The 25,599-nt window shown below is 38.3% G+C and overlaps 1 protein-coding gene across 5 annotated transcripts in view; it reads right to left on the bottom strand.

Moving 5' to 3' along the window:
* Window positions 1-8,508: 8,508 nt before the first annotated feature.
* Window positions 8,509-25,599, bottom strand: part of LOC124722065 (transcription factor CP2) — an 881,222-nt gene continuing 864,131 nt past the window's right edge. For all 5 annotated transcript variants that reach the window (XM_047247263.1, XM_047247260.1, XM_047247261.1 and 2 more), the window contains 4 exons: window positions 20,996-21,161; window positions 19,262-19,458; window positions 11,871-12,115; window positions 8,509-10,502 (listed from right to left, as the gene is read on the bottom strand). In XM_047247263.1, the coding sequence (XP_047103219.1) occupies window positions 10,450-10,502; window positions 11,871-12,115; window positions 19,262-19,458; window positions 20,996-21,161 (661 nt within the window). In that variant the 3' untranslated portion in view covers window positions 8,509-10,449. The remainder of the gene's footprint in view (window positions 10,503-11,870; window positions 12,116-19,261; window positions 19,459-20,995; window positions 21,162-25,599) is intronic.

Consider the following 25,599-nt stretch of genomic DNA (forward strand, 5'->3'; position numbering starts at 1 on the left):
AACGTTTGACGATTCCTGTCAAACGAAGGGGTGCAGCAGGCAGTTACAGGCATCTTCACGCAGAAGGATGTGGCATATTGCCAATCGAGTATCAACACGGTGTGTCGGTGGGATAATTGCCTCAATGCTCACAGCGATTTTGCTTCATTGGTATACCGATTCTTGACTGTACGGCCTTCAAACAGAATCTTTTTGATCACCCTTTATAATTAACACAAAAAATAATTATTTGTATTCCCATTGTGATAGGGTGAAGCTGAACAATGTTTGTCTGAGAAAATCTTGTTGGAACTCGACAAAAAGTGATCAACAGAAGATATTTCTTGATGAGGAGAAACAGAGAATAAACTTTAAAAAAGACTGCTCCTACTTTAATGCAATCACCAACACTTCATTTACTTCACATATGATGAAGTTACTGGATTTAATGCATTATTTTCATGCTTTCTTTATTTGCCATAAACAGTATTGGGGATGGATGACACGCATAAATACTGCTGCCATGTATAAGTTGTGTTGCGAATCATAATGTCAGTGTGTTGGGTCAACCCCTTCTTGTAGCTTGATAAGGGCATTATGAGGAAGTGCCAGAGAATGGACTGAGGGCACTATTTCAATGTTGTTCTCTAAAGGTTCACTTCCACCTTGACTGCAGGACAGCACCAAAACCACAGCAGCACCAGGGAATCAGTTTAGTTTTCTGTGAACATCTTAACAACAAGCACCACCACAAAAATCCTTGATATGTATTGACTGCTAAAACCACAGTATCTCTCATTGCATTGGCAATGAATACACAGTTTAGTAGAGTCACAAACATTCATTGCTAGATATTAGCAAGAATTCTGTAATGGGTAGAAATCCTGCACACAGATTCCAGGAGAGGGAAAGTGCCCCCTCTTGTCTCCTGACCCCCCTTACCATGCAGATACGCATGTCTCTGTCTTCATTAATTGTTGCAGTCACACCTAAGCACTTGCATAACTGTGTGTCATATATATTGCACTCCATGTTTATATGTTAGTCTGTACAGTGTTACCATGTCACAGTATTTCTGTTGATTTCAAAGATCTCTCATCTTACAGCCATTACAATATGTAGGATTATTTGTACCTCTGGGGTTTCAGAAGACAACTGCGCAATAAGTACAAGACTTACAGAGAAATGACTCATATCAGTGGATAGATCACCTCTCCAACTTTTAGTTCATAATATGTGTTGTGGCATAGTTGAACCAGGGGGAAAGTGAGTGGGAAAATGCAGACAATTCATCTGCTCCATATTGCTGCATCAAATTGGTTTGTGCCTGCAGATGGGCAACTTAATAAAAATATTTCCAAAGTGGACTGCTGTAATACCTTCCCGTGCTCTTCTTGTCAGTGACTTAATGATGTACTGATGTTTGCCATGTCACAAACAGGAACCAAATTGTCATGTGAGTTAAAAATGTGGAGAGATGCTGTATCCACTGATATGTGTCTACTTTCTTTATGTCATGTAGTTTTTGCACAATCATCTTCTGCAACCCTAGAGGTACTTATGAATAACCGTTTACATAACTTAATACTTTGTTGGCCCAGCCTGATACAAATCCAACACTTTCAAACAGGAACACAAATCTAGATCAGACAAGTGTTTTATGGCCATTGCTTTACATAGATGAACTACACATTTCCAACTATACACCCAAAGATAAGACTGAAGGAACTTGTTACTGTCCTGTAACACAGGTAAGTTAGAGAAAAACCTCAACAACATCATTTCTGGAAACCATAAACTAACTGTCATGAAAATGCACTATGTTGCTGTTATAAAAATTCTTCATATAATTACCTCATGCAATTAGTGGCACTGCAATCTAATTACATCATTGACACAGAGCAAACAATTGCAACTTTCAGATAAAAACTTCCATTTGTACAGCAACAGTGAATGAAGACCACTGCATTTGTCAACTTGGTCTAATAGTGTCAAGGTATCATTAGCTGTGATGGAAGGCAATCAACAATTTTAAGACAGCTCAAACTGAGACACTGGTGGAAAGATGGTTGCATGTGGGTCTGTTTGCTGTTCCCAGACTACTAAAAAATCTATTCACAAGTCACCACCTAGAAAGCTGGGCCAAGACCTGATACTGTGCACCAGACTGATATTTGTGGTTGTGTACTCCAAGGAATGGGGCCACAATCACACAGCAATTAGCTGCAGCCACTGTAAGAGTGATATCAGAGAGTACTTTGTGGAGATAGCTTCATAAGTGAAGTATGTATGTAAGGCTATCAATCAGGTGTGTGTTGTTCACCAATTATCACAGGAGAGAGTGTTTGCAGTAAACCTCTCAGCACACACACGTCTGCAGTGCTCATCCAGATGGAGCTTGTATTGTAGACAAATATCTTCAATATCTAAGAATTCAATGCATGGAGGGGTCAGCTTGGTATCTCAACCTGATCTGGATAAAGACGAATATTCAGTACAAGTCATCAGCTTTGACCAGTGACATAGGGAATGTGATAAACAACATGGCAACTATGAAGTGATATCAGTGAAAATTTTTTGAAATTGGCTGAGCCACAGCAGACTGTCACCACAACCAAGTTAAAAAGTTTCACATTAATTGGCTTCACCAACTAACAACAAAAGTGTGAGTATGTGCACAAAAGATGACATCATAATAACTATTAACATTATGCCAGTGGTCAAAGCTGGTGACTCGTATCAAGTATTCGTCTAGACCCCTGATCCCACAAAGCATCTTGAGATGCTCTCTGGAGGTATATTACTGCTCAAAATACTCCTTCCCAAAATCTGTGCTGCTGTGTGATCAATTTCGTGAGGAGGACAGCTTTCACTCAATACCTACCTCATAGACATGACCTTCAATAGTACCACACATCAGGTATTATATCTCATGACACACTCCGTGCCATAGCAAACTAATAAATCCATTTTGTACATTTCAAACAGTTTCTAAATACATAAATTCTTATAGAGTGGAACTACGTCTACATATGCATTGATTTCATGTCAATGTTTCAATTTTTATTACTGTTTAAATCCTTTGTTTTGATGTTTTATATCATTTATTTATGGAAGCCAGTGCGCTTATGTTTCTTCCTGTTTCATTCATGGATACATTTGAAATTAATAACATGATGCATATGTCTATGCCTGCAGTTGCTACTCACACACTCCCTATGTGAGTTTTATGTAGGGTTTTAACACATTTTGTTTGTGACTGAAAGCATCTTGGTTTCCCAACAAATTAACTTCTGTAATGATTACATACTGTAACTCTAGTTCACATATTAATTTCATTATCAAACACTACTATGTTTAAAAAGATAATAATGTTCATAATTTTAGAATCTCTACATTTATGGAAATTTTCTATTCTTTGTACCAGGCTAAAATTTCCTCAGGATCTGACAACTATACATGTTGATTTTTCAGATATTGTTTTATCAAAGGCAATTACATAATTGATTAATAGTGTAGATAATTTACAAATATTAATGCTTCATCATTAGTGACCTCCACCTATATTCAAAATTAATGTGCAATAACCACTCACTGACAGCAGGTGGCAGCACGAACCATAGAGGGTATATAAAACACGTCAGGAGGATGCAGAAGACAATGCAGTAGTTGTCACAATGCAGAAATGGAGCAATTTATCCAATGTCAAAAAGGGCATCATCATTGGCTTTCAGGCCAAAGGTGGAAGAATTTCCACAACAGCTAAGTTTGTAAACAGTTCACGCGCTGCCATTTGGCAAAATAACACTATTCGAAACTGGTGCAGAGAGAACTGTGGTGTATTACAGGCCATAGATGACATGGGTGAATGACAGCTACAGAGATGTGTGTGGTCGAATTTACATGCAACTGACAGCCAAGATGAACCTAGGGGCTCCTGACTGCTGTTTATTCGCAATGGAGGCTGGAATTTGCTGCTCACTAGTAACACAATCTGATGTCCACTAAGTGGCGACAGGTAACCTTTTCAGAAGAATCACATTTTATGCTCCATCAGACAGACAGCTATTGTGGTGTACAGCATGAAACACCTGAAAGCAAACACCCTGCATGTGTCATGGTATATGGAATGTTTTTGTGGCATCCTCTGGGTGATCTTGTTATTCTGGAAGGCACAATAGATTGACACAGCTACGTACAGTGGTTAAAATAAATGTTGCATATTGATGAAACGTTAACATTGAATGCTGTGATGCAGAAATATATTATCATATCAATATATTGGTTTGTTTGTAATGTAATTCCAGTGGGAATGGTCCATGTTTCTACCACAATGGGTCGGTATGTGCAGTCTATGGCAACCGTGTCACCTTTAAATGTTGCAGTACTCATGTTGTGTGTCATTACAAGAGTTGTGTTGCTTCAGGATGGTTTGGACAACAATAAAACACAATCAGAGGCTCCATATAGTCACTCTAATGGTGTATAAAGGAGACAGGTGGGACTTAGGTGTGAATGTCAGCGTGAGTCAAAGCGATATCTCGAGAACTGGCAACAGGATCAGTTTAGGATTAGCACAGAAGTGGCCACAGAAGAAAAACAGGTGTGCAGGACCAACATCTGTGTGTAACAGCAAGCAGGAATCCTCAACACAATACTACACGTCTACAGTGGCAGTTCTAATCAGCCACAGGAGTGCAGGTGGCAACACAGACAATATGGAACAGGCTCCATGAGAAGGGATTACATGCCAGAAGACCTCTCAATGTTCCTCCTCTAAATGAAGTTCGAGAAGGGCTCGTGTTGCATAGACACAAATCCACTTTTTGTAGACTAGGCAGCAGTGGGACGCAGTGTTCTTTTCTGACGAGACCTATATCAGTCTCCACCATGACAATACTGATATTCATGTGTGGAGGCAAGAAGGACAACTTTTAAAACATAACTATATTGCAGACTGCCCTTATCAAGCCAGTTCAGTCATGCTTTGGGATGGAGTCATGTATGACCACAGGCCTCCCCTTGTGCCAACATATGGGAGGATGAATGTTGTGAAATATCAGGATGACATTCTTGCACGCACTGTGGCCCCATTTGGTGAACGTACTGGAGTGGGATTCACACTGATAGGGGACAATGCACACTACCATCATAATCTTGTGAACACCTTCCTAGTGGAGCATAGAATCAATTGGATGGAATGGCCTCCACATTCTCCATATCTCAACTGCAATTAGAAAGCATGCACCATGCTAAAACGAGCAGTTTGCAGTCATCCTGTCCCACCAGAAACCTTACAGGGCATCATAGAGGCCATTGTGGAGGAACGGGATTAAAAGTGTCTCCAATTACAAGGAAAGCCAATTGGTTCATAAATAATGTGTTATGCAAGATAACTGAAAAAACACTAGTGCTTGTGGTATAATCTTTTATGAGGTTTTGTTTTTATTTATTTTTTCCTTGTGTTTATTAAGTGGAACTGTGTTTATCCTCTTTATGTTTGTTTTCTCATGACTGTACCCAAGAGAATAAAATCGGTTTTGTTCTCTGTTGTGTCCAGTATTGTCAATAAACAAAAATACAACATTTATTTTGACCACTGTAGGTAACCTTGGGGATCATGTCCACCCCCACAGGCAGCTCGTTTTCCCTTGGCATGATGGCATCTGCCAGCAGGCCAATGCTATATGCCACACAGCTCACAGTGTACATGCCTGATTTGAAGAGCACCAAGATGAGTTTACTGCGCCCCCATAGCTAACAAACTCACTAGATTTAAGCCCAACTGAGAATCTGTTGGACCACCTTGACCTGACCATGGATCGTCAGTCGAGAAACCTAGAGCAGCTGACCACAGCACCGGAGTCAGCATGGTTCCACACCCCTGTCAGTTCCTTCCAGAACCTCACTGACACTCTTACTGCACCTCTCGCTGGGGGTCGCACAGCAAAAGGCAAGTATTTGAGCTTTTGACAGACGGCCACATTAATGTGACTGGACAGTGAAAATTTCTTTATCATGAACAAACTTTTTTCTACCTGTCAAAGCCCTCAAGTCACAAAACTGACTAGATAGCTCTAATAAATGCATTTTTTAAAGATACCTTTGCTGTACTGAGACAGATGGTTCATCAAATGTAAAGTACTGAGACAGATGGTTCATCAAATGCAAAGTACTGAGACAGATGATTCATCAAATGCAAAGTACCAAAAGAATGAAGTACGCCTTTTGTTAATCAACAACAAATTCTGAGCAACCCAAGTAGATCTAAAGACAGACTGATACAATACACAGCTATATGACTGAACTTTTACACAGCTGTATTTGGAGTGATGCAGTGACCAGGAAGCATAGGCTGTTGACAAATGGTATCACATTGTGTTTAGTGACAAATTACATCTCTATACTACTCCAAATGACCATCATCAGTGCGTATGGTGACAAACTGGCAAGAGATTCCAGTCTTACAATGTTTTGAGGAGGTACCGTGGTGTTACTACTGGTATCATGGAATGGACAGCCAGCAGATGCGACTTCAGGTCATGGTTGCTAGTCATTAAGGAAGGAATCTGACAACACAATGGCATATCATGGACATCCTGCATCCTCAAGTGTTACCTCTCATGCAACAGTATTGTGCTGACATTTTTCAACAGGACAATACTTGTCCACACGTGGCACTTGTCTCTACGGACTGTCTGCAGTATTTTGAGGGACTCCCATGGCCATTAAGATCCCCAACACCTGCCTCTGTTAAAACATGTAGAACCAGTTCAGATATTGACTCCATTCCATTGCCAATATCCAGTATCTCGAGGACCAGTTACAACAGTTGTTGGCCAGCTTCCCTCAGGAGAGGGAACTGAATAAAGTCATGCATCAAGGTCAGATGTAGTGGAATATCATTGACATATGGGCTCATACTGACACCACCTTTGATCCAACTCGAGTTCTTAATCACTGACATAACATCACATACCATCTCAACCTATTAAGTTTAGAGGTATTTATTTCAAAATCTGAGTGTGTCATCTTTCATTTATATGAAACCCGCATACACTTAACATTCACCATTAGCTCAACTGCCTTCAGCCGGTTCGAGTGCAATAATGTCTCATTAGTGCAACATTCACACTGAGTGGAATATTTGACTGACAGTTTGTTAATGACAACTATGTCTGTTTACATTTTGAACACGCCATGCAGTGTCTCGGTCTGTGGGTGAACTTTTATGACATTTTAGCCCGTATGGATAGTCATTTCAGTAGATTTGGGTGTATCTTGTATAAATTCTAAAATTATTAAATTTTCCTTTTCTTGCTAATATTTTTCTTTCTTAACAGTGAATATTTTGTGTTCACAGCAACCTTAAAGTTTTGGGCAGTGATTTAACAATGACACTATATTGATGATGGTCGAAGCAGAGAGGATATAAAATGTAGACTGGCAATGGCAAGGAAAGCATTTCTGAAGAAGAGAAATTTGTTAACATCGAGTATAGATTTAAATGTCAGGAAGTCCTTTCTGAAAGTATTTGTATGGAGTGTAGCCATGTATGGAAGTGAAACATGGACAATAAAAAGTTTGGACAAGAAAGTTAGAAGCTTTCGCAATGTGGTGCTACAGAAGAATGCTGAAGATTAGATGGGTAGGTCACATAACTAATGAGGAGGTATTTAATAGAATTGGGGAGAAGAGGAGTTTGTGGCACAATTTGACAAGAAGAAGGGACCGGTTGGTATGACATGTTCCGAGGCATCAAGGAGTCGCAAATTTAGCATTGGAGGGCAGTGTGGAGTGTAAAAATCGTAGGAGGAGACCAAGAGATGAATACACTAAGCAGATTCAGAAGGATGTAGGTTGCAGTAAGTACTGGGAGATGAAGCTTGGGAAGGATAGAGTAGCATGGAGAGCTGCATCAAACCAGTCTCAGGACTGAAAACAACAACAACAACAAAATTACATGAGCAACTGTCAAATTGTATAAAGCATGAATTGGTGGACATACTAAAAGTAAGTTCCATTTTCACCTTGAAATTCTTATCACAAAAAAATAAATAAATAAATAAAAAAGGGGGGGGAACCATTTGATAGATACATCACACCTTCATTCAAGAGCACACTAGCACACTACTATCCATGTACAACCCAATACCACCAACCCCCCCCCCCCCCCCCCAAGAAAAAAGACCTAAATGCAACATTGTGCACACAAACCACAGAAAGGTAACTAGGAAGGATACTAGTTCCGTATATAAAATCAGTGACTTCAGTCCATGCATTGTGCTCTCCTTTGTACTCCACCACACCCAAGAGAGGTTTGTAACCTTTTAAAAACATATAATGCAATGCTTTGAGTGTGGCTAGGCCTGGTGTTTAGGAAGGTCTTTAGTTATGGATGATGCTATTCTCATTAGCTTTTGTAGCAAAGTGTCTTATGTTTGTGTAACAAAGGACCACCTTCGGTCATGTGGGGACAGTATATAGGTATTAGAGACACTTTCAAGTAAATACTTCAACAAACTGCAGTTAAAATTTATGTATTTCTTTCTTTATTGTACAATTGAAAACAAAATTATGGAAATAATTTGTAAATAAAGAGTACCAAATTCAATATATGCATATTTGTTGTCCAGCAAGATCATTTGCATGCAAAAATTCCATTAGGAAAGCACTAGGAAACTTCAAATTACAATAAAATATATTTTCAATACCACCATATATTTTTGAAGTATATAAATGCTGCTGTGCTAAAAAAAAAAAAAAATCAAATCCCTGTTTCTACTACTCAGATATGAAACGCATTATTTTACAGCAGAGGATGAAACGCTGATACAGACAATTACTGGAAACATCCAGTGACTCTTACGAAAATGATAGTTTATGGCAATCAATGGATAACAGGGAGTCATGCACAATTTCTGGATGAGATAGACAGGTTACTTTTTAATATACCATCTGACACAGTCAACACCGTCATCCAGTCACTGTACATACTTGTCCATCACCAGCTGACTCACAGAAGGCTGGCACACTGGTACAGAAACTGTCATGTTATAATTTACATAGCTACATATCCCTTCAATAATAATGCTAAATTCTGATATTTCAGTATAAGAAAACATACATTTTCAGACAATACATTATACACCAAAGAATGAAAGTTTCACAATGAAATTTGAAAATGAATTGACAGAATACAATATTTGTAGCTAAAGATGCAAATGAAGATAATGCAACCTTTAGAAGGGAATGGAAGTCTAAAAATACTGCCCCTGCCCCCCCCCCCTCCCAGTACTGAAATGAAATGAAGGACTTTCCTTCAAAATTCCCATTTGTAGTAATGAGCTACATTATGACTATATTCTGGAACTATGTATTCTACACAGCGTCTAATGTAGAAACATTTTCACATAAAATAATAAGCATCAACACTTAAATGACTTAAGCTGTAAAAGTAATAAACAGCTACAACAATGCACACCTCAATATCGAAAAGTCAACCAAAACTCATATTTAAAAAAAGTAAGACTTTTACTTAAAAACGAACTATAATCAACAGTTTTTAATAATTTTGCTCACTGTTTTTGGTGCATGATATGCTTAACAAAAAACTAAATTTTACTAACTAGAAAAACTTTAACTAAGATACTAAGCACTGTAAGTTTACATTGGATTTTATCAGGAAGTAACCACATAAATCTTTTTCTGAGAATAAATTCAAGAAATCGCACTCCATGCAAAAGCACCTTCCAGAGGTACAGCTTTTGAGGAGAGGATCATGAAATAAAACATTTTTGTGCTTTCCAAACAACAGCACACATGCTAAAGATGACAGGTGATTATGACTCAATTTACAATCTGTATGACACTAGTCAACACCAGATGGATTTAACATTACATAAAAATAGAAAGGAATAAAATGTCTTTCAGTACAATGAAAAACTTGTTAAATGTTAATGATTACTTTACTACACAAAGGCACATAAACTAATAAATTCTACAATACTTGTGTGTACAGGCACTTTTTGAAGCTGGGAAGCACCACCCAGCTATAAAGGTAATGAAGTGGTAACACGTTTGCTCGTATCTTTTATGAAATTTTTCAAGAAGATAGAAACAAAGCTCGTGTAATTTTTGGAGTAATATGATCGCATATTCTCCTTAAAAAAATATGCAGCCTCTAAAAAGGGAGACCATATTCAATGATACTGTCAAAGTCAGTAATTAGTACTAATAAATATATCTTATGGCATGTGCAATATGGCAACGAAGATATAAAAATCTGAAGCCTTACAACACGGCATAGAAAACAGCTGGTAAAAAACCACCATAACAATTCTTAGTCACTCTGTCAATACTGAAGGCAACCTCATGAGAAACAGTTCAGAAGGCACAAGTTTCACTTTTAATGAGACACCACTGATTACCACATACAAAATATAAAAGAGGAAATCTCACATCGGCATCTCATTGAGACTGAGATGGTTTCAATAGCAGTCGATATCTTGCCCCATTTTGATCTGTAAAGAACCAAAACAAAAATGTAGATACTTTGTTAACTTCAGACAACAAATATTTTTTGCAAATCGTTTATGAAACATTGGCACAAATTTTACTGCTACAGAACATTCACAGATACAAGCAAGCACATACTAAATCTTATAACCATGCTTCAAACTATGAACAGTATCTCTCTCAGAAGTATATATCTCAATGTATAGTCTACAAGCCACCTAACGGTGTGTGATGGAGAGAAGTTGGGGTTCGACAATCATTTTCCCCTTTTCTGTTTCATTCACGAACTGGATCTGGGAAGGATGACAGTCAGTAATACTCTGTATGGTTTATAGTATCTTTGATTTTACTGTTATGGTCCTTTTTGCAAGATATATGTGCAAGTGAGCAATATGTTACTCGATTCTTCTTGGAAAATACATTACCAGAATTTTAAATAAACCTCTCCGCAATGCACCACTCTCCTCACATATAGTTTACCAATGGAAATGGATGAGCATCTCAGTAAGGTTCTTTCAGTTACTGAAAAAAAAGTCTAATGAAACATGTAGCTCTTATTTGGGTCTTGTCTATCTCCTCTATTGATCCTGTCAGATGCTGAAGACCTTGCTGTCATGCACCCAAAAAACCATCATCATCATCATCATCATCTGATGGTATCTGGTGAGTGGTCCAGACTTAATAGCACCACAAACGTCAACTGAATGAAAGCTTTGCAAGCTCACTCTTTCATAGGTTAACAACATTTACTTGAGCAGTCTTCTAGTGAAACTTTCTGATGTATGTTTTCCTACAATTAGTTTTGTACAGTTGTTCCACTTTAAATCATTCCACACATATCTACTAATGTTTTACAGCTCTGAATAATTATCAATTGTGTTGCGTAACACTGATGTGTTTTTCAACCTATTTCTGCAAAATATATTACATTTGTTCATATTAAGGGTCAACACTGAAGCCCTGTAGCTAGTGTATCATCCATGGATTGTCTTGTATTTTCCTGCAGTTTTCTGCTGCTGTTATTTCCCCACATGAAAAATGTGATTCCTACATATATAGTTCGAAAATCAGTGACATTACTGTTTGTTCTTGAACTCCGTACATGTCTTCTCAGTTCCTCCATGTTAAGTACACTAAAATGGCTGACTACAAACTATCATATTGTACTACATGAGATCATTTGGCATGACAAATCCAATTATGATCTGTTATAATACTTAGCAAATTGTGATATTTATACCAGTTGTCAGAATTTCACTTTGATATTATGTTGTATTATTTTGGGTGTGGTTTTACATCATAAAAATTGATTCTTGGAATGAGCTACATTTTATGGTACTACACAAAACTGTTTGTGTGAATAAAATACTCACCATGCAATATTTCAATATTGAAAAGGGCTTCATCTTTCAGATTTCGGATAACTTCATCTGTCATCTGGATATGAATACCATTAGGACCCTGCATATACAAGTCATGTATCTGATCACCAGATACTCCAAGCATAGTTGCTAATTTCTGGGCCATCTCACCACACGAAAAATTATCAAGATACAAAGCATGATAAACTGTGTTCTGGCCCACACAGAGATACACTGTCAGGCACGGTGCAATGGATCTGAAAAAGGAATAGTAGTTAAAGAACCACTTTTACCCATTACATGATGCAACACAAAAAACAAAGCTTTTACAAATGAACCAGATGATGTGACAAACTATATCTAACACAAGGAGTTTAGTTTTATTTTGAAGAAAACTGGTAGTGTCAAGGTTTCCAAAATCCAACCAATACATGCCCAAAAAAATGCAACAGTTAACATGTTGAACATATTAGGCAAATGAAATTTTTACTCTTCTGCAGAGTGTGCTATGGTATGAAACTTCCTGGCAGAGTAAAACTGTGTGCCAGACCTTGAACAGATCCTTTCTTCCATGAGCGCTAGTCTTTCAAGTTTTGCAGCAGAGCTTCTGCAAAGTTTGGAAGGTAGGAGACAAGGTACTGGCAGCAGTGAAGCTGAGAGGACAGGTTGCGAGTCGTGCTTGGTAGCTCAGTTGGTAGAGCACATGCCTGTGAAAGGCAAAGGTCCCATGTTTGAGTCACAGTCTGGCACGCAGTTTTAATCTGCCAGTAAGTTCCATATTAGGAGAAGGTGTTGAGCAATTGTTGAAAGCAAAGTAACTGCTACTCCCTTAAAAGGGAAAAAGAGCAAGTACAGCTGCTGTTCTACACCCAACATTCTTTGAACCTCACTTGCTAAAGGATATTACAATACAAATTTCCAAATGTTAAAGCTCAGTAATTATAAGGGAAACTTTACACATTTTACCACAGGTCATAGTTTCTTGACATGGCCTTACATATATCGTGATATTTATCCATTCAGTGTACTATAGGGCACTGTTTGTACAGGGGTTGGGAGAGGGGATATATATATATCTCTCTCTCTCCACACACACACACACACACACACACACACACACACACACACACACACACACACACACGTACGTGGACATTTCGCATCACACCTTTTAAGCATATTTCTTACCACCAAAATACAAAGTAAGACATTACATGAGACCATCAACACATTTAACAAGAACCACATGTTGGTAACATCTGCCAAAAAGTGATCATGGAAATTAAGTTGTCAGAGTAAAAGCTAATTTTGAGCAACCAAGGACTTACCAATGACATGATTTTGTTCTGATCATGGAAAAAACTTCTTCGTTTCTAAGATGATGATAACCTGTATGTACTAGCAGTCGGAACCAAAGTGAACCACACTTACGAGGGGAAAAACCCCTGTGAATTCTGGTTAAATATGTAGAAAATTAGCTAATAAAGCTTTTGGATAGTCCTTTAAACTTGAGAGTTCACAAATGTAGAAATTCATACTGTCAACTGCTACATCAATCACATCTCAGAAAAGGAGCAGCCAGACTGATTTTCACGTAATCCCCACCACTTGCAGCAAATCTACTGATGACCTTCCAATCATTCTGTCACCATAACCAAAGCATCATATTTCAGATGAAACCATTAAGTATTTTGGTGTAACAATTGAGTACTTGTTTTCTGGTCTTTCGACAACACTTGGTTAATGTCATGGCCTTAGCCATCTGATACTATCTTCCCACTGACTGTCTCCAACATGAACAATGACATATTGTCAACACTTACTCTATACTCCACAAAAGAGCACTGTGTGCATAACCCTTAATAAACATTATCCTGTCATGTTTTAACTATTCCTGAATGTGATATGTGATGTAAGGGGAGCAATTGTCTGCCTGTATGCCTTTTACTCAAATGGACAATGGAAGGATGCCTCTGAAAGTTTGTTGTCAGTGGACTCATGACAGCATTCTTAATAACTGCCATGATGAACATGAATCCCACTGAGAATTGTAAATCTGGGATGGAATAACAGTTATATGAAACAGGATAGATTGCTATTCATCACAAAGGATGCACTAAACAGAAGACACACATTTATGTTCAATATGTGTTTGCTGCTAAATGCCTCCTGTATGTAGTGAGTAGCAATATACCCTATTTCATATGATTGAAAGGTGTTTAAAGTTAACCAACATGCCATAGGAAAACAGTTCACTGTCCAAATAAACCAAGGCATAACCAGTCCCATTTGAAAATTAGCTCAGTATACGAGGGTAATCCCAAAAGTAAGGTCTCCTATTTTTTTGTAAGTACATACACCTGTTTATTTCCCCCAATGGTTTACATCAGTTTACAGCTTGAACATTTAGCTATTTTTCGACATAATCACAATTTCTGTCGATGCATTTTTGTAGACGCTGTGGCAGTTTTTGTATGCCCATGTCATACTAGCTCACCGTCATGCTGTTCAGAAAGTTATGAATCTCTTCTTTCACCTCGTCATTGGAGCTGAATCACTTTCCGGACAAATGTTCTTTTAACCTAGGGAACAGGTGATTGTCACTGGGCGCCAAGTCAGGACTATAGGGTGGGCGGGTGATTATGTTCCACTGAAACTGTTGCAGGAGAGCAACGGTTTGCCGAGCGATGTGTGGGCGAGTGTTGTCATGGAGAATGTGTACGCCATTCCTCAACATTCCTCTTTCTCCGGTTCAGAATTGCCCGTTTGAGTTTTTTCAGAGTCTCACAGTACCTGTCAGTGTTAATTGTAGTCCTAGTGGTTCAGCTCCGACGACAAGGTGAAAGAAGAGTTCATAACTTTCTAAACAGCATGGCGGTGAGCTGGTATGACATGGGCATACAGAAAGTGCCACAGCATCAACAAAAATGCATTGACAGAAATGATGATTATGTCAAAAAATAGCTAAATGTTCAAGTTGTAAACTGATGTAAACCATTGTACAAATAAACAGGTCTATGTACTTATAAAAAAATAGGAGACCTTACTTTTGGGATTACCCTCGTATCATCTTATGTATGATGCTCTTAAGTAGACAAATAATGTCTGCACTCTTGCTAACATTATTGTAATCCACAAAAAAGATATATTTCCCCAACCATACAGAAATGGAATGACTTGTTGGTGATTGGTAGCCTTGCCTGATAAATCACATTGTCAGAACAGGTTGGTATTCACATGACTGCAAATAAATGTCATCACAAACACTCTGCAACTACTGCTGCAATAACATGAGGTGGTGCAGACAATACTACATTATGAGAATGTTCCTGAGGCATTCTTCAGGACCATTAATATACGTATAGTGTATTATTTACTGGTTTGGCCATGACTCCATTCTTGGAGTTCACCAACCCTTACAGAGTGAGTGTCTTTCTGCTGAATACAGTGGTTTCTTTCTGCAATATAACACATGAAACAGCTACAGGCATCTGTAACAATTGGAAGAGCACAATCGTGACTCTGAAGGTACTTTCATGACCTATAAATTCCTGAATCTTGATTAAATCTAACGTCTATGTAGTACCCCAAACATTATGTTAGCTGTATGAATACCCTGACGCACAACTGTCAGCAGCTGTGGGAAACAATGGAGCAGCATAACTACAGAGACCTGTCAGTATTTGAGTGTGTCACTTCCAGCTCATCCAGCAGATTGTACTTCAAATAGGTCTTACTTTGATGGTCAGATTACTGTGACTGAGTGGTGGAAGTACTGTTTGGCATACTTGCAGAAAAAAACATGAACAGGTTATCAATTAACTAAGACTTGCTCACATTTTCTGCAGTCATCTGAAGTAATTGTAAATTTCAGAAGTTTCAAAGTATGTGGCTCAGACAAGTTAAAAACCAGGGGTAATGTATAGTCACACTGAGACTTTTGATTCTGGGTCTGTTCACAGAAATGAATCACATGAACGACATCAGGTTGATGTTACAAGGGTGGATAGTCCAAAAAGTACACAATCAGTGGTGTATCTCACTAGCAGGCTCAGCTCAGCATTTTAACGAGTGGCTTGAGTTTTCAATGCAGGCATCACTACTATGTTACACATATCAGTTCATGGCTATTGTGGAGCAGAATACTCTAAGTGCTTCATGTTCAGCTCAAAAAATAGATGTGGTGGTCTGAGCATTTTTCGTGAACATGAACCGAGTAATTTTATAACACAAATGCAATCTTTAACTGAAATGAATACCTTGCTATTCAAAGTCATTAAATCCTATGTTTAGATCTACCTCTTGAGAGTCTACCACACTACCACTCCTCCCCCTCCCTCCAATTACCCCATTTTCTCTCAATTAGCTACATAATTTATGCTGTTCAGTTAGTCTGATTATGTGTAAACTAAAAAAAAGTAACAAGACAGCACACAAAGAGTTCCATCCAATGAAAGACACAGTAAGTATCCCACCCCTATTTTCTTATAATTTGTAATTGTCATTTGACTGACTGGACAATATTTCAAAAATTAGTCTGGCAATTTAAAATTACAAGTCAAATGTAAATGAAATAACTATTTCATCTATGGGCATCCCAGACAGCATGGCTCTTGTTATTTTCCAGCACTTACCTAAGCTACAAACCATGACTAACATGACATTATTACTATCATGCAGTTCACAAATAGAAGGTAGTGATATTTCCCACTCCTCAAAGACGTTTTAATTAATCAACTAATATAGCTAACCTTACAATCACTATATACCAGGCAAGTCATCTGGACATAGAAACTGAGTGCTACCCAAGCTAAGCCAGGGAACAGTGCTATTTCTGCACTAATTATGTGAGACAAATTTAATTTAAAAATTTAACTTAAAATATTTAATTTAAAGAAATTATATTACACCTTGCCACCTAAACCACATTGTTGAAAGCCAAGTTGCACAGTCTACTACTTCAAGTGACAATATGTTGTAGAAAATTAGAATTATTCTTGATGAATCTACAGACAAAAATGTTAATACATGTGGCACTGTGAAAGTTAGTATGACACTAACATTGTATGAAAGAAATCTCAGACAAAAATGGTTAGCAAGAACTAAAACTTATTCTGCCTTGCCTATTATAAATCTGAAATGCAACACACAGGACACAGACACAGACAGACGGTAGACACACACACTTATTTGCCTTTCAAAATCCTATTTAATGGAAAATACTGACATACACAATAGTTGAACTGTATGGCTGAAGCGGGTTGGGTTGTTTGGGGGGAGGAGACCGAACAGTGAGGTCAGCGGTCTATGGCTGAAGCAACACTGATACTTATGAACTAAATGACTGTTACAAATGCTGGTACAGATTATGTAGAAACCCTCCAGAAAAATCAAATTGAGTCAACATCTACTCCTAAATTTGTTTAGAATCTTGACTAATATTTCTGGACACGAACTGTCCCTTTTTCCATACAATATAGACCTATTAAATGTAACAACAACTTACAGCAATTGCTGGAACTTTCATTAGTCCAGAAAAAAATTTTCCATGATATATAAATTGAAATAAAAGCCCATAATCCTATATCAATCAATCACATAAATTAGCACTGGTAGGTCACACATTATCACAAATACTACTATCATATTACAATGCACTGAACTTTACAAAGTATTCCAAAATAAATAACTGTTCTGCAATTTGCTTCAAGTGAATTACACAAGCTTACATTTAAAAAAGGTTGTGTGGATCGTAAGGAAATACACAACACAACTGGCTAACTATTTTTATAGGCAGAAGTTATAATTGGAATTAAAGTCAGATGAGTTTGAGTGCTATGAAGATTAGAAAGCAGTTACATGATAAATTCTTCACAGACAGAGAGAAATATTTTGTGGTATCACCAGTGTGTGCTCTGTCTCTCATCAACACCACATCCCCCAGCTGTTCTTTACCTTGGCACTGATGGGCTATTCTCCACTCAGGGATGCTTATTTCTATTTTTAACTCTCATAAAAATCTATAAATTTTGAAAACTAGCAGCATTGATTAGTACTGTGATATTCCCCGTGTGTGTCTTATGTCACCTGTAGCTAACATTTGCATAGCTACATAGTCTTTTCATACCTGTGCTGATGTGAAAACCAGGAATTAATGTTGTGCACCCCCTGAAACACCTATTACAGTCAGATGTGGTAAAATGGTGCTATTCATTGGTGCACCACACATTTCACTGTTCCTTGCTACAGAGGATCGCCGCCCCCCACCCCTCCCCACGCCCCACCCCAACCTCTGATTTCTTATGTCTGCATCACTTAACAGTTCTTGACATAGCTTTTTATGGTTGTCAGTAAACACAGTGTCTGGTTGGCATGAACTTTCTCTGAATATGATAGGCACATTCTTTCCTAGTATGTTTTGGTAAGATTGGTAAGACTCATTTGCACAACTATTATTTCAACATTATTTTTTTTAACCACTTCGAGTATAACAGAGAGTACAGGACTACTGGCTAAAATTCCGTATGGTAGATTGGTTCCAGACAAGCAGTTTTCTCTTTCAACTAGAAGACAGAAGCTCCCGAATTCTGACGAGCATTTGTTTATTTGGGACAAAGTAAGCAATTTTAATTGTGAGATTAAGACTGCAGGTGTTATAGACATTAAATGACCTTGAACGTCTAAAGAGTTTTATTTATGACCTTGAACCAAAAAAAATAAAAAAATACTACATATTGATCTTGCCAAAAGCCGAGAAGCGATTCTTCTTGGTGTTGTAGCTTTCAGGGGCACTCTGGGATGCTCATAGTGTCTCTGGGAACCACTAGGAGTCTATGTGACCTTGAACATAGCGTTTTAAACATGCTTTTGTTGCATCCAACTGGGTGCCGTTCTAAGGACTTTGCCTTGCCCACTGGACATTCCAGTACATGATGCGACTTCCCCTGGACTTCGCAAATATGTTATATCCAAGCACCACAAAAAGTTGCTGCACCTGATTATGGGTTTAAGGAGAATAAACATATAAGGTCACCAGTCTCCTAATCACCCCTGCCCCTCCACCCCAGGATGGAAACAGTATACACCTTCTGTCTGCAGCTAGAGTAAATTCTAAGTGCAAATGTGATAAGTGTCCTAAATATTTGCTTGGTGTGTGTCAGAGGTCTGACGTGGGTATCGGCATGATGTTCACATAGTGAGATGTGGTAAACTGCCTGAAAACCACAAACTGGCCAGTACAATGACCCACATTATTAATCTGTTGGGTGGATTTGAACCGGTGGCAGCATTCCTCTTCATCCCAGAATTCGATGCTTTAAGGCACACAGTCATCAAGGCAGATAATAACACAAAAAAGATATCAGTCTTACAACTAGAATGAATAAAACATTTCACAGACTTACTTTGAATGAAGAGCATTGAACAATCTAATGCCATCAGGCACACCACAAATTTGTATCAGGTCATTTCTTGATAGGCGTAAAATATCTGCTCCAGAAAAGTTAGCAAATGTATGCAGGTAAGATCCAAACCGGTTTGCCTGAAGCCACTGAGCCGCTTGTTGTGCAGTGGCCTCACTTGCCAAAGGTTCCTGATACACCTGTAAAAACAAATATAAATCAAACTTAGACTGCTTAACACCAAGTTTTGAACAATTACTATTCACAAATGTCAATTTTAAATATTTCAGCACAGACCTCTCAATTCCCAATCTTATTTCTTTCTCCATTTGATAGAAACTGTCACATTTTCACTTTTCTATGTGTCAACGGACAGTACTGGCACTGTATCTAGCCTAACACACTTATTGTGTCTTCATTACCTATTCTTGTGTATTCCCATTTGCAAATGAAGATAACACAGACTGCAATAAGCTACACTTGGCTTTCCACTTTTGACTTTTTATGAAAATTCTGACAGCTTAAACTGTTTTCCCCAAAAACACAACACAGCATGGTGCTACACTTTTTACATATTTTGCTTTGCCATGTACATTTACATCCTTCTGAACAGCATATTAACTTCCAGAAACATCTGAGAAACTGTAAGAAATATGTTCTGAATTATTTCATTGCCAAATAAATGTTTAGACAACTCAGACATTTCAGTTTCCAATTGTATTTCTTTTCTCTATTTGCTAGCTTCTCTGTCATGTTTGCATTTTCAAAATGCCAAATTTTTCATTATCCAAACACATTAAGTCACAATTTTAATGAGCTTCTGTTGGGAGCTTGGCATTTTCACCCATATGGCAACTCTTCTATGGGACTATGGTAAAATTTTCACAAACACGGCACGGAAGACATGCACTGCTTTCTTTTTTCACTATAGAGCAACTGATAATTTATGTGCGACTTGACAATATAAACAGATAAGTAACCAATAATTATTCATGGAATTTTAAAAACTAAATTACTTGTAGTTTCCAGACACTGCAGCAACAATCCAAAATGTCAGAAGAAAGCAAAAATAAAAGAACTAGTATTGAAGGACCTTGTGCAGTCGTAAGCAATTTTCAGACTTTTCTATGAGCCTGTCTGCTACTCAGTACCTCTTCTAATTAAAGAACAGTAATTAATCCTCATACACATTAACTGAGTCCTCTATACCAAATAAAACAATTTTACGTATACTACATGTAAAGGAATGTTTCAGGTAAAGTAGCAGTGCTACACATTGCTGACAAATTGTCAAATTTTATACTCTTCAAAGAGTGGAAATCCATTTAAGTGAAACACATGAGCATGTTGCTAGTCGATAAAAGTTTTCTTCTGTAAACAGGAAAACAATGGATAAAATTGGACTAACTCTAAATATATTTCTTGTACCCTGAATTACAGTGGGTAACAATTATGAATTGAGTATAAACACATTAAAATACGGCTTTTCAGTTGAAGAACAATTCTGAAAGTCCAGTCATATTCTGCGATTTAATATGAAGCTTGGTGGACATCCCTACATTGCAAACAACTACCTACAACTGTAAACAGATTCTTGATTTTGCACCTCAGCAGAAACTTGCTTTTACATCAAAAAATGTATCCAACAAATGGATGCTACGAGGGCAAAAAAAGGACATGGACTGATAATTAATACAGAAAGAGAGCAGTTAACTTAACGAGTGTTCCATTACTTACTGGAACATCTGTAGGTATGGCTCCTTGATCTGGAAGTACTGTGTTTATCACTGGAACAGGAGGAATTGTGTTCAGTGGTTGTGAACTCCTTTCTTCTTTTGCAGCGACTGAAGTTGAAGGCACATTACTACCATTTGACGTACCAACAGTATGTCCAGAATTACCACTGGAAGAGAAAGGGTTACATTAAGAACAAAAGTTAATGTAATACACATACTAGCGAAACAGACTGACCTTTATCTCTAGACTGTTTACAAACAATGAACAGAAACAACAGGGGAAAAAACACTATCACCACATGAATGATACCTATCTTAACGAATACATATGTATCACACAGCCTTTTGCAACAGATTAAAACTATATTACAATGAAACTCTACCACTTTACACAATCATATGATACAAATCAGTGTATCTCTTGGGTGAAAGTATCTCTACAATAATAACTAGACCCACACCTCAATCAGGGCCATAATAAAGAGGGGCATTTACCAACATGTTCTTCATCTATTGAAACATCAAACTCGTATCCCTGGCATCATTCCTTACATGTCATTGAAGAAACTATACATTGCCTACTCTGTTCTCCATCATGTCCCTTCCAACAACTTATATCACTGTCAAACTATAAGCTCTCAAAAGTCAGATCCCAGATCACATGAACTGGAGTCAGATGACAGAAATGGGGACCAACAAACAACATACGCTCTGGACAGATGACATATACCATAACATTTCAAAATAATGGTAAATAGCCATTTTTTTCCTTTTCCTCATTATTAGTATCAGTACTGTATGCTTTGAAACAAAAAAAAACTATTTTTTTTCTTTCAAAAATATTCTTGGAAGGGTTTCATAGTTGTATGTGTCTACTGACTGCTTACTACTTCTATAATGTATGAATTCCCATGGAATTCCTACACAGATACAATATAAAATACTACCTAAGTAATAATGGATGACTTACCCGTTAGTATAAAATAATTTCTAGATGTGTGGGAAACTTTGCTTCCAAATTTAAATTAAATGGCTTCATAATATTCGTTGACAGAATTACCAAAGAATACATTACATAAACAGTAGCATGAAGTGTTAGCTAAGTTCATATATTTCTGCTATCAGACATTACCACTGACACAAGATATGCATATGGTCTACAGTACAGAATTGTTCTTACACTAGGGTAATTGCTATTAACCTGTAACTTACAGTGCTAGTGCTCGAAGAGTTCGTCTTACTGACGGTCTGTCTCGTGCTGTGTGTTTGCGACAGTGTATCAGCCGCTTAACTCTGTGCTCCCCTTGCGATCTTCTAAGTGTTACTGTCACACGTTTGCCAAGCAATGCCAGGTGTATACGACGTTCATGAGGTATACAAGACATTGAATGATAAAAACGTGCACTCACAACATAGTCCTCATGTGCCAGTGTAACTGTATGAACTAAGAGGAGCATTATGATCTTTTCTTTCTTTCTTTACTGTTACAAATACTTTACATTTGTACTATCAAGCAATGAGTTATTAAAAGGTAGACTCATTAAATTCAGGTGTAAGTCTCAATTAAATGTCCTGAAGGACATAAAGCAAGAGTGAGTTGAGTAAACAAGATTTTACCATCATCACGAAGAATGAAACTTAAACAACAACAACTCTAATCTCACAATTGCTTATTGGTGCATGGATTTTCCAGATCCAACACAAATTGTAAACAATTGACTCTCTAACCTCTCACCGTACAGAACCAATTCACTGCACAACTGCTCAGTGAAGTAGCACAAATCTTCTTGGCCAGGATTCGGTTTTGAACCCGACAAATTTTAACCACTTTGTTGCGACGCACAGCAGCTGATTTTATGTCAGTCCTGCAGCAAACCTGTATCGCCTGCCCCCTTGTATTACACCGGAGGTAAACAAAGCGTTCTTGGGAGATATTAAGCTGGCAGCTGATGATGCCAACGAATTAAGGCAGAGTCCGTCCAATATCCACAACAGTAGATTTCGGGCAGCCTCTCCTCCCGCACAGGGCCCTCTTCTTTTTGTTGCCGGACGGATTAATTGCTCGTCAGCTAATGAAGTGATCCTGGCGAACAAATACGCTGCCCTTTTCGGCTCCAGCTCCGACACTGCTGTAATGTTCTGGGACTGGAACAACCATTCCCAAATCTTAACGTAGGGTCGCAGCTTTAAAACTCTGAAGCAACTTCTACAATGAATCTGCGAACAGTGTGAACGAGCGCCGACGCTCATTCGATGTTGCCACGGCTGCAACCACGAATGAATCACTTCAATGTTGAACGCACAACTTTACAAGCTGTTCTTATCTCCAGACTTCCCTGGAATCCAGAGAGTGCGACGCTGTTCGGATACATATACAACAACGAACCGACACTGGCAACGACTGCAGTAGGAGTGCGTGCAGAACCGTGCGCCAGCAGCTAAAATCAGCTTCCAACTGGCACAAACCAGTTGCGACGATGTTCCCTGTCGGCTCTGCCTTATTACGTGTTCGGCTAACTCCGCTTTCATTCGGCTTTCAAGGCTGAGCGCTCGTATCGTTGACGTCCTGTGGATTTCATTCGTCCTGCGTGCAACGGAGAGAGAACAAAATACGACACCGAGCTGTTATACTATGAACTGTGCGAGATTAACGCGTTTCTTTATTCATTTGTTCTCTGTCACACCGATTAACGTAGACTGTGCTTATCAGCGAATAATATTAGATTCTTCTATTTTAGTAGTTCCAATGTCGTTGAGTTTTCGGCAGATATTTCGTCTTACGCTGACGTAACCTACTTTTGTTGTAAACATGAGAATGTGAACAAAATAAGCTCATATGATTCCCTTGACTTTTAACAATATTTGCATAACCTATATTAGTTTTACCCAAGGATAGGTTCTGAACTAAACTTCTCATTTGTTGACCTGAGTATTTAATTACGTAATTCATGGAAGTGATGAATCTCAATTATTCGATGACAATCAATAGAACGAAATGTTTCTACCAACATTCTATTCTACTTTGGCGAACGAAGATGGGTATCTGTAAACAGCAATGATTCGGAGAAGCACATCTAACTCAAATACCCGTATAAGGGAGGTATTTGTGAAACGAGTTTCAAATAGCATACCGATCGGCACGTCGAATAAGACAGCGCCGGGCAGCAAGGAAGTAGACCTTTAGCATCGATGTGCCACGATGTACTTCGACCTTAAAAAAGCTGTGCAACTCAGCTAAAACAAGGCAAGGTTAATGTGACACTAATAACGGCGCTACGCAGCCCAGTGACTTGAAAAATCACGTTATGGCACACAAGCACCAATAGAAAAGAGGGGAGGCCCTATTTTCGAAACATGTATCACTCTTTAGAACTTGTATCGTGTTGAATTTATACTAGTCTTGGTCACTCCCAGTGAACGTCCGGAACGCTTTCACACACTGTCAGTAGTCTCTCAGTACGGTACTTAACGTACGTCGGCTACGTTTGTATGTCTGAGCAACTGCACAATCAATTTTGCATTATTATTTGAATTCTTACACTTCCCTCTTAGACAAGTAGTTTTTCGGTAATCATGACTATAACGTTTTCATGAATGAATTCGCGAATAAAAACTTCAAGATTCTCAATAGCAATTACTTCCCTTTTCATAGTGTTGTATTCCATGAAGCTGTGAAGTACCTTGTGGCTGACTGTATTACTTCGTTTTCCCGGGTTCGATTCCCGGCGGGGTCAAGGATTTTCTCTGTCTCGTGATGACTGGGTGTTGTGTGCTGTCCTTAGGTTAGTTAGGTTTAAGTAGTTCTAAGTTCTAGGGGACTGATGACCATAGATGTTAAGTCCCATAGTGCTCAGAGCCATTTGAACCACTTTGTTGTTCGCATTAATTCTCAGAAAAGATGGGGGCATCAGTTAAAACTTAATGTTAAAATACAACAGGTGTTACACCTAATAAACGTTTTAGTTTATGAACAGAGATAATGTTGGATATCAACTACTACAATACAATCTCCTTCTACAGCGTCATTAAAACCAGTGTCGGAAAGAAAAGTTCGAGGTTCCTGAAAATCGCAGTCTTATGTCTAATAACACAGATCGCAGCGGTTAAGACACTGCATTCACTCGCGGGAGTAGCTGTGTTCAAATACCCTTTCAACCATATAGATCTGGTGTTTAAGTGGTTTTACTATATATCATCTAAGGCGAATGTGAACGTGGTTTCTTAGAAAATGTCATGGCCGAATTTCTTCTCCATCCATGACCAGCCCCAGCTTGTGCTCCGCTTCAAATGACTTCGTGATCGACGAGACGTTAAGCCTTTTAGGCTACCGCTGTTTGTAGAGAAAAGAACATCAAGCGCCAAAATAAAAACAAATTTTCTTGATCGTGGAAGGTGGATTGCTTGTCATATGTGGACCCTACCGAAGGGACACAGAAGACCAATACCGAGAATAAGGAGGAGGAGACTAAAACTGCCGGCATACCGACGTAAGCCATGCTGAAACGTGAGTCGCTACGTGAAACGGAAGTTTTTAACATCTTGCAAAGCCGGTTACGTGAAGCACAAAGAAAAAGCTAAACTTTTTTCCCACGAAATGATCGTCTC

Source organism: Schistocerca piceifrons, chromosome X (assembly GCF_021461385.2).
Source record: "Schistocerca piceifrons isolate TAMUIC-IGC-003096 chromosome X, iqSchPice1.1, whole genome shotgun sequence".
Taxonomy (NCBI): Eukaryota; Metazoa; Arthropoda; class Insecta; order Orthoptera; family Acrididae; genus Schistocerca; species Schistocerca piceifrons.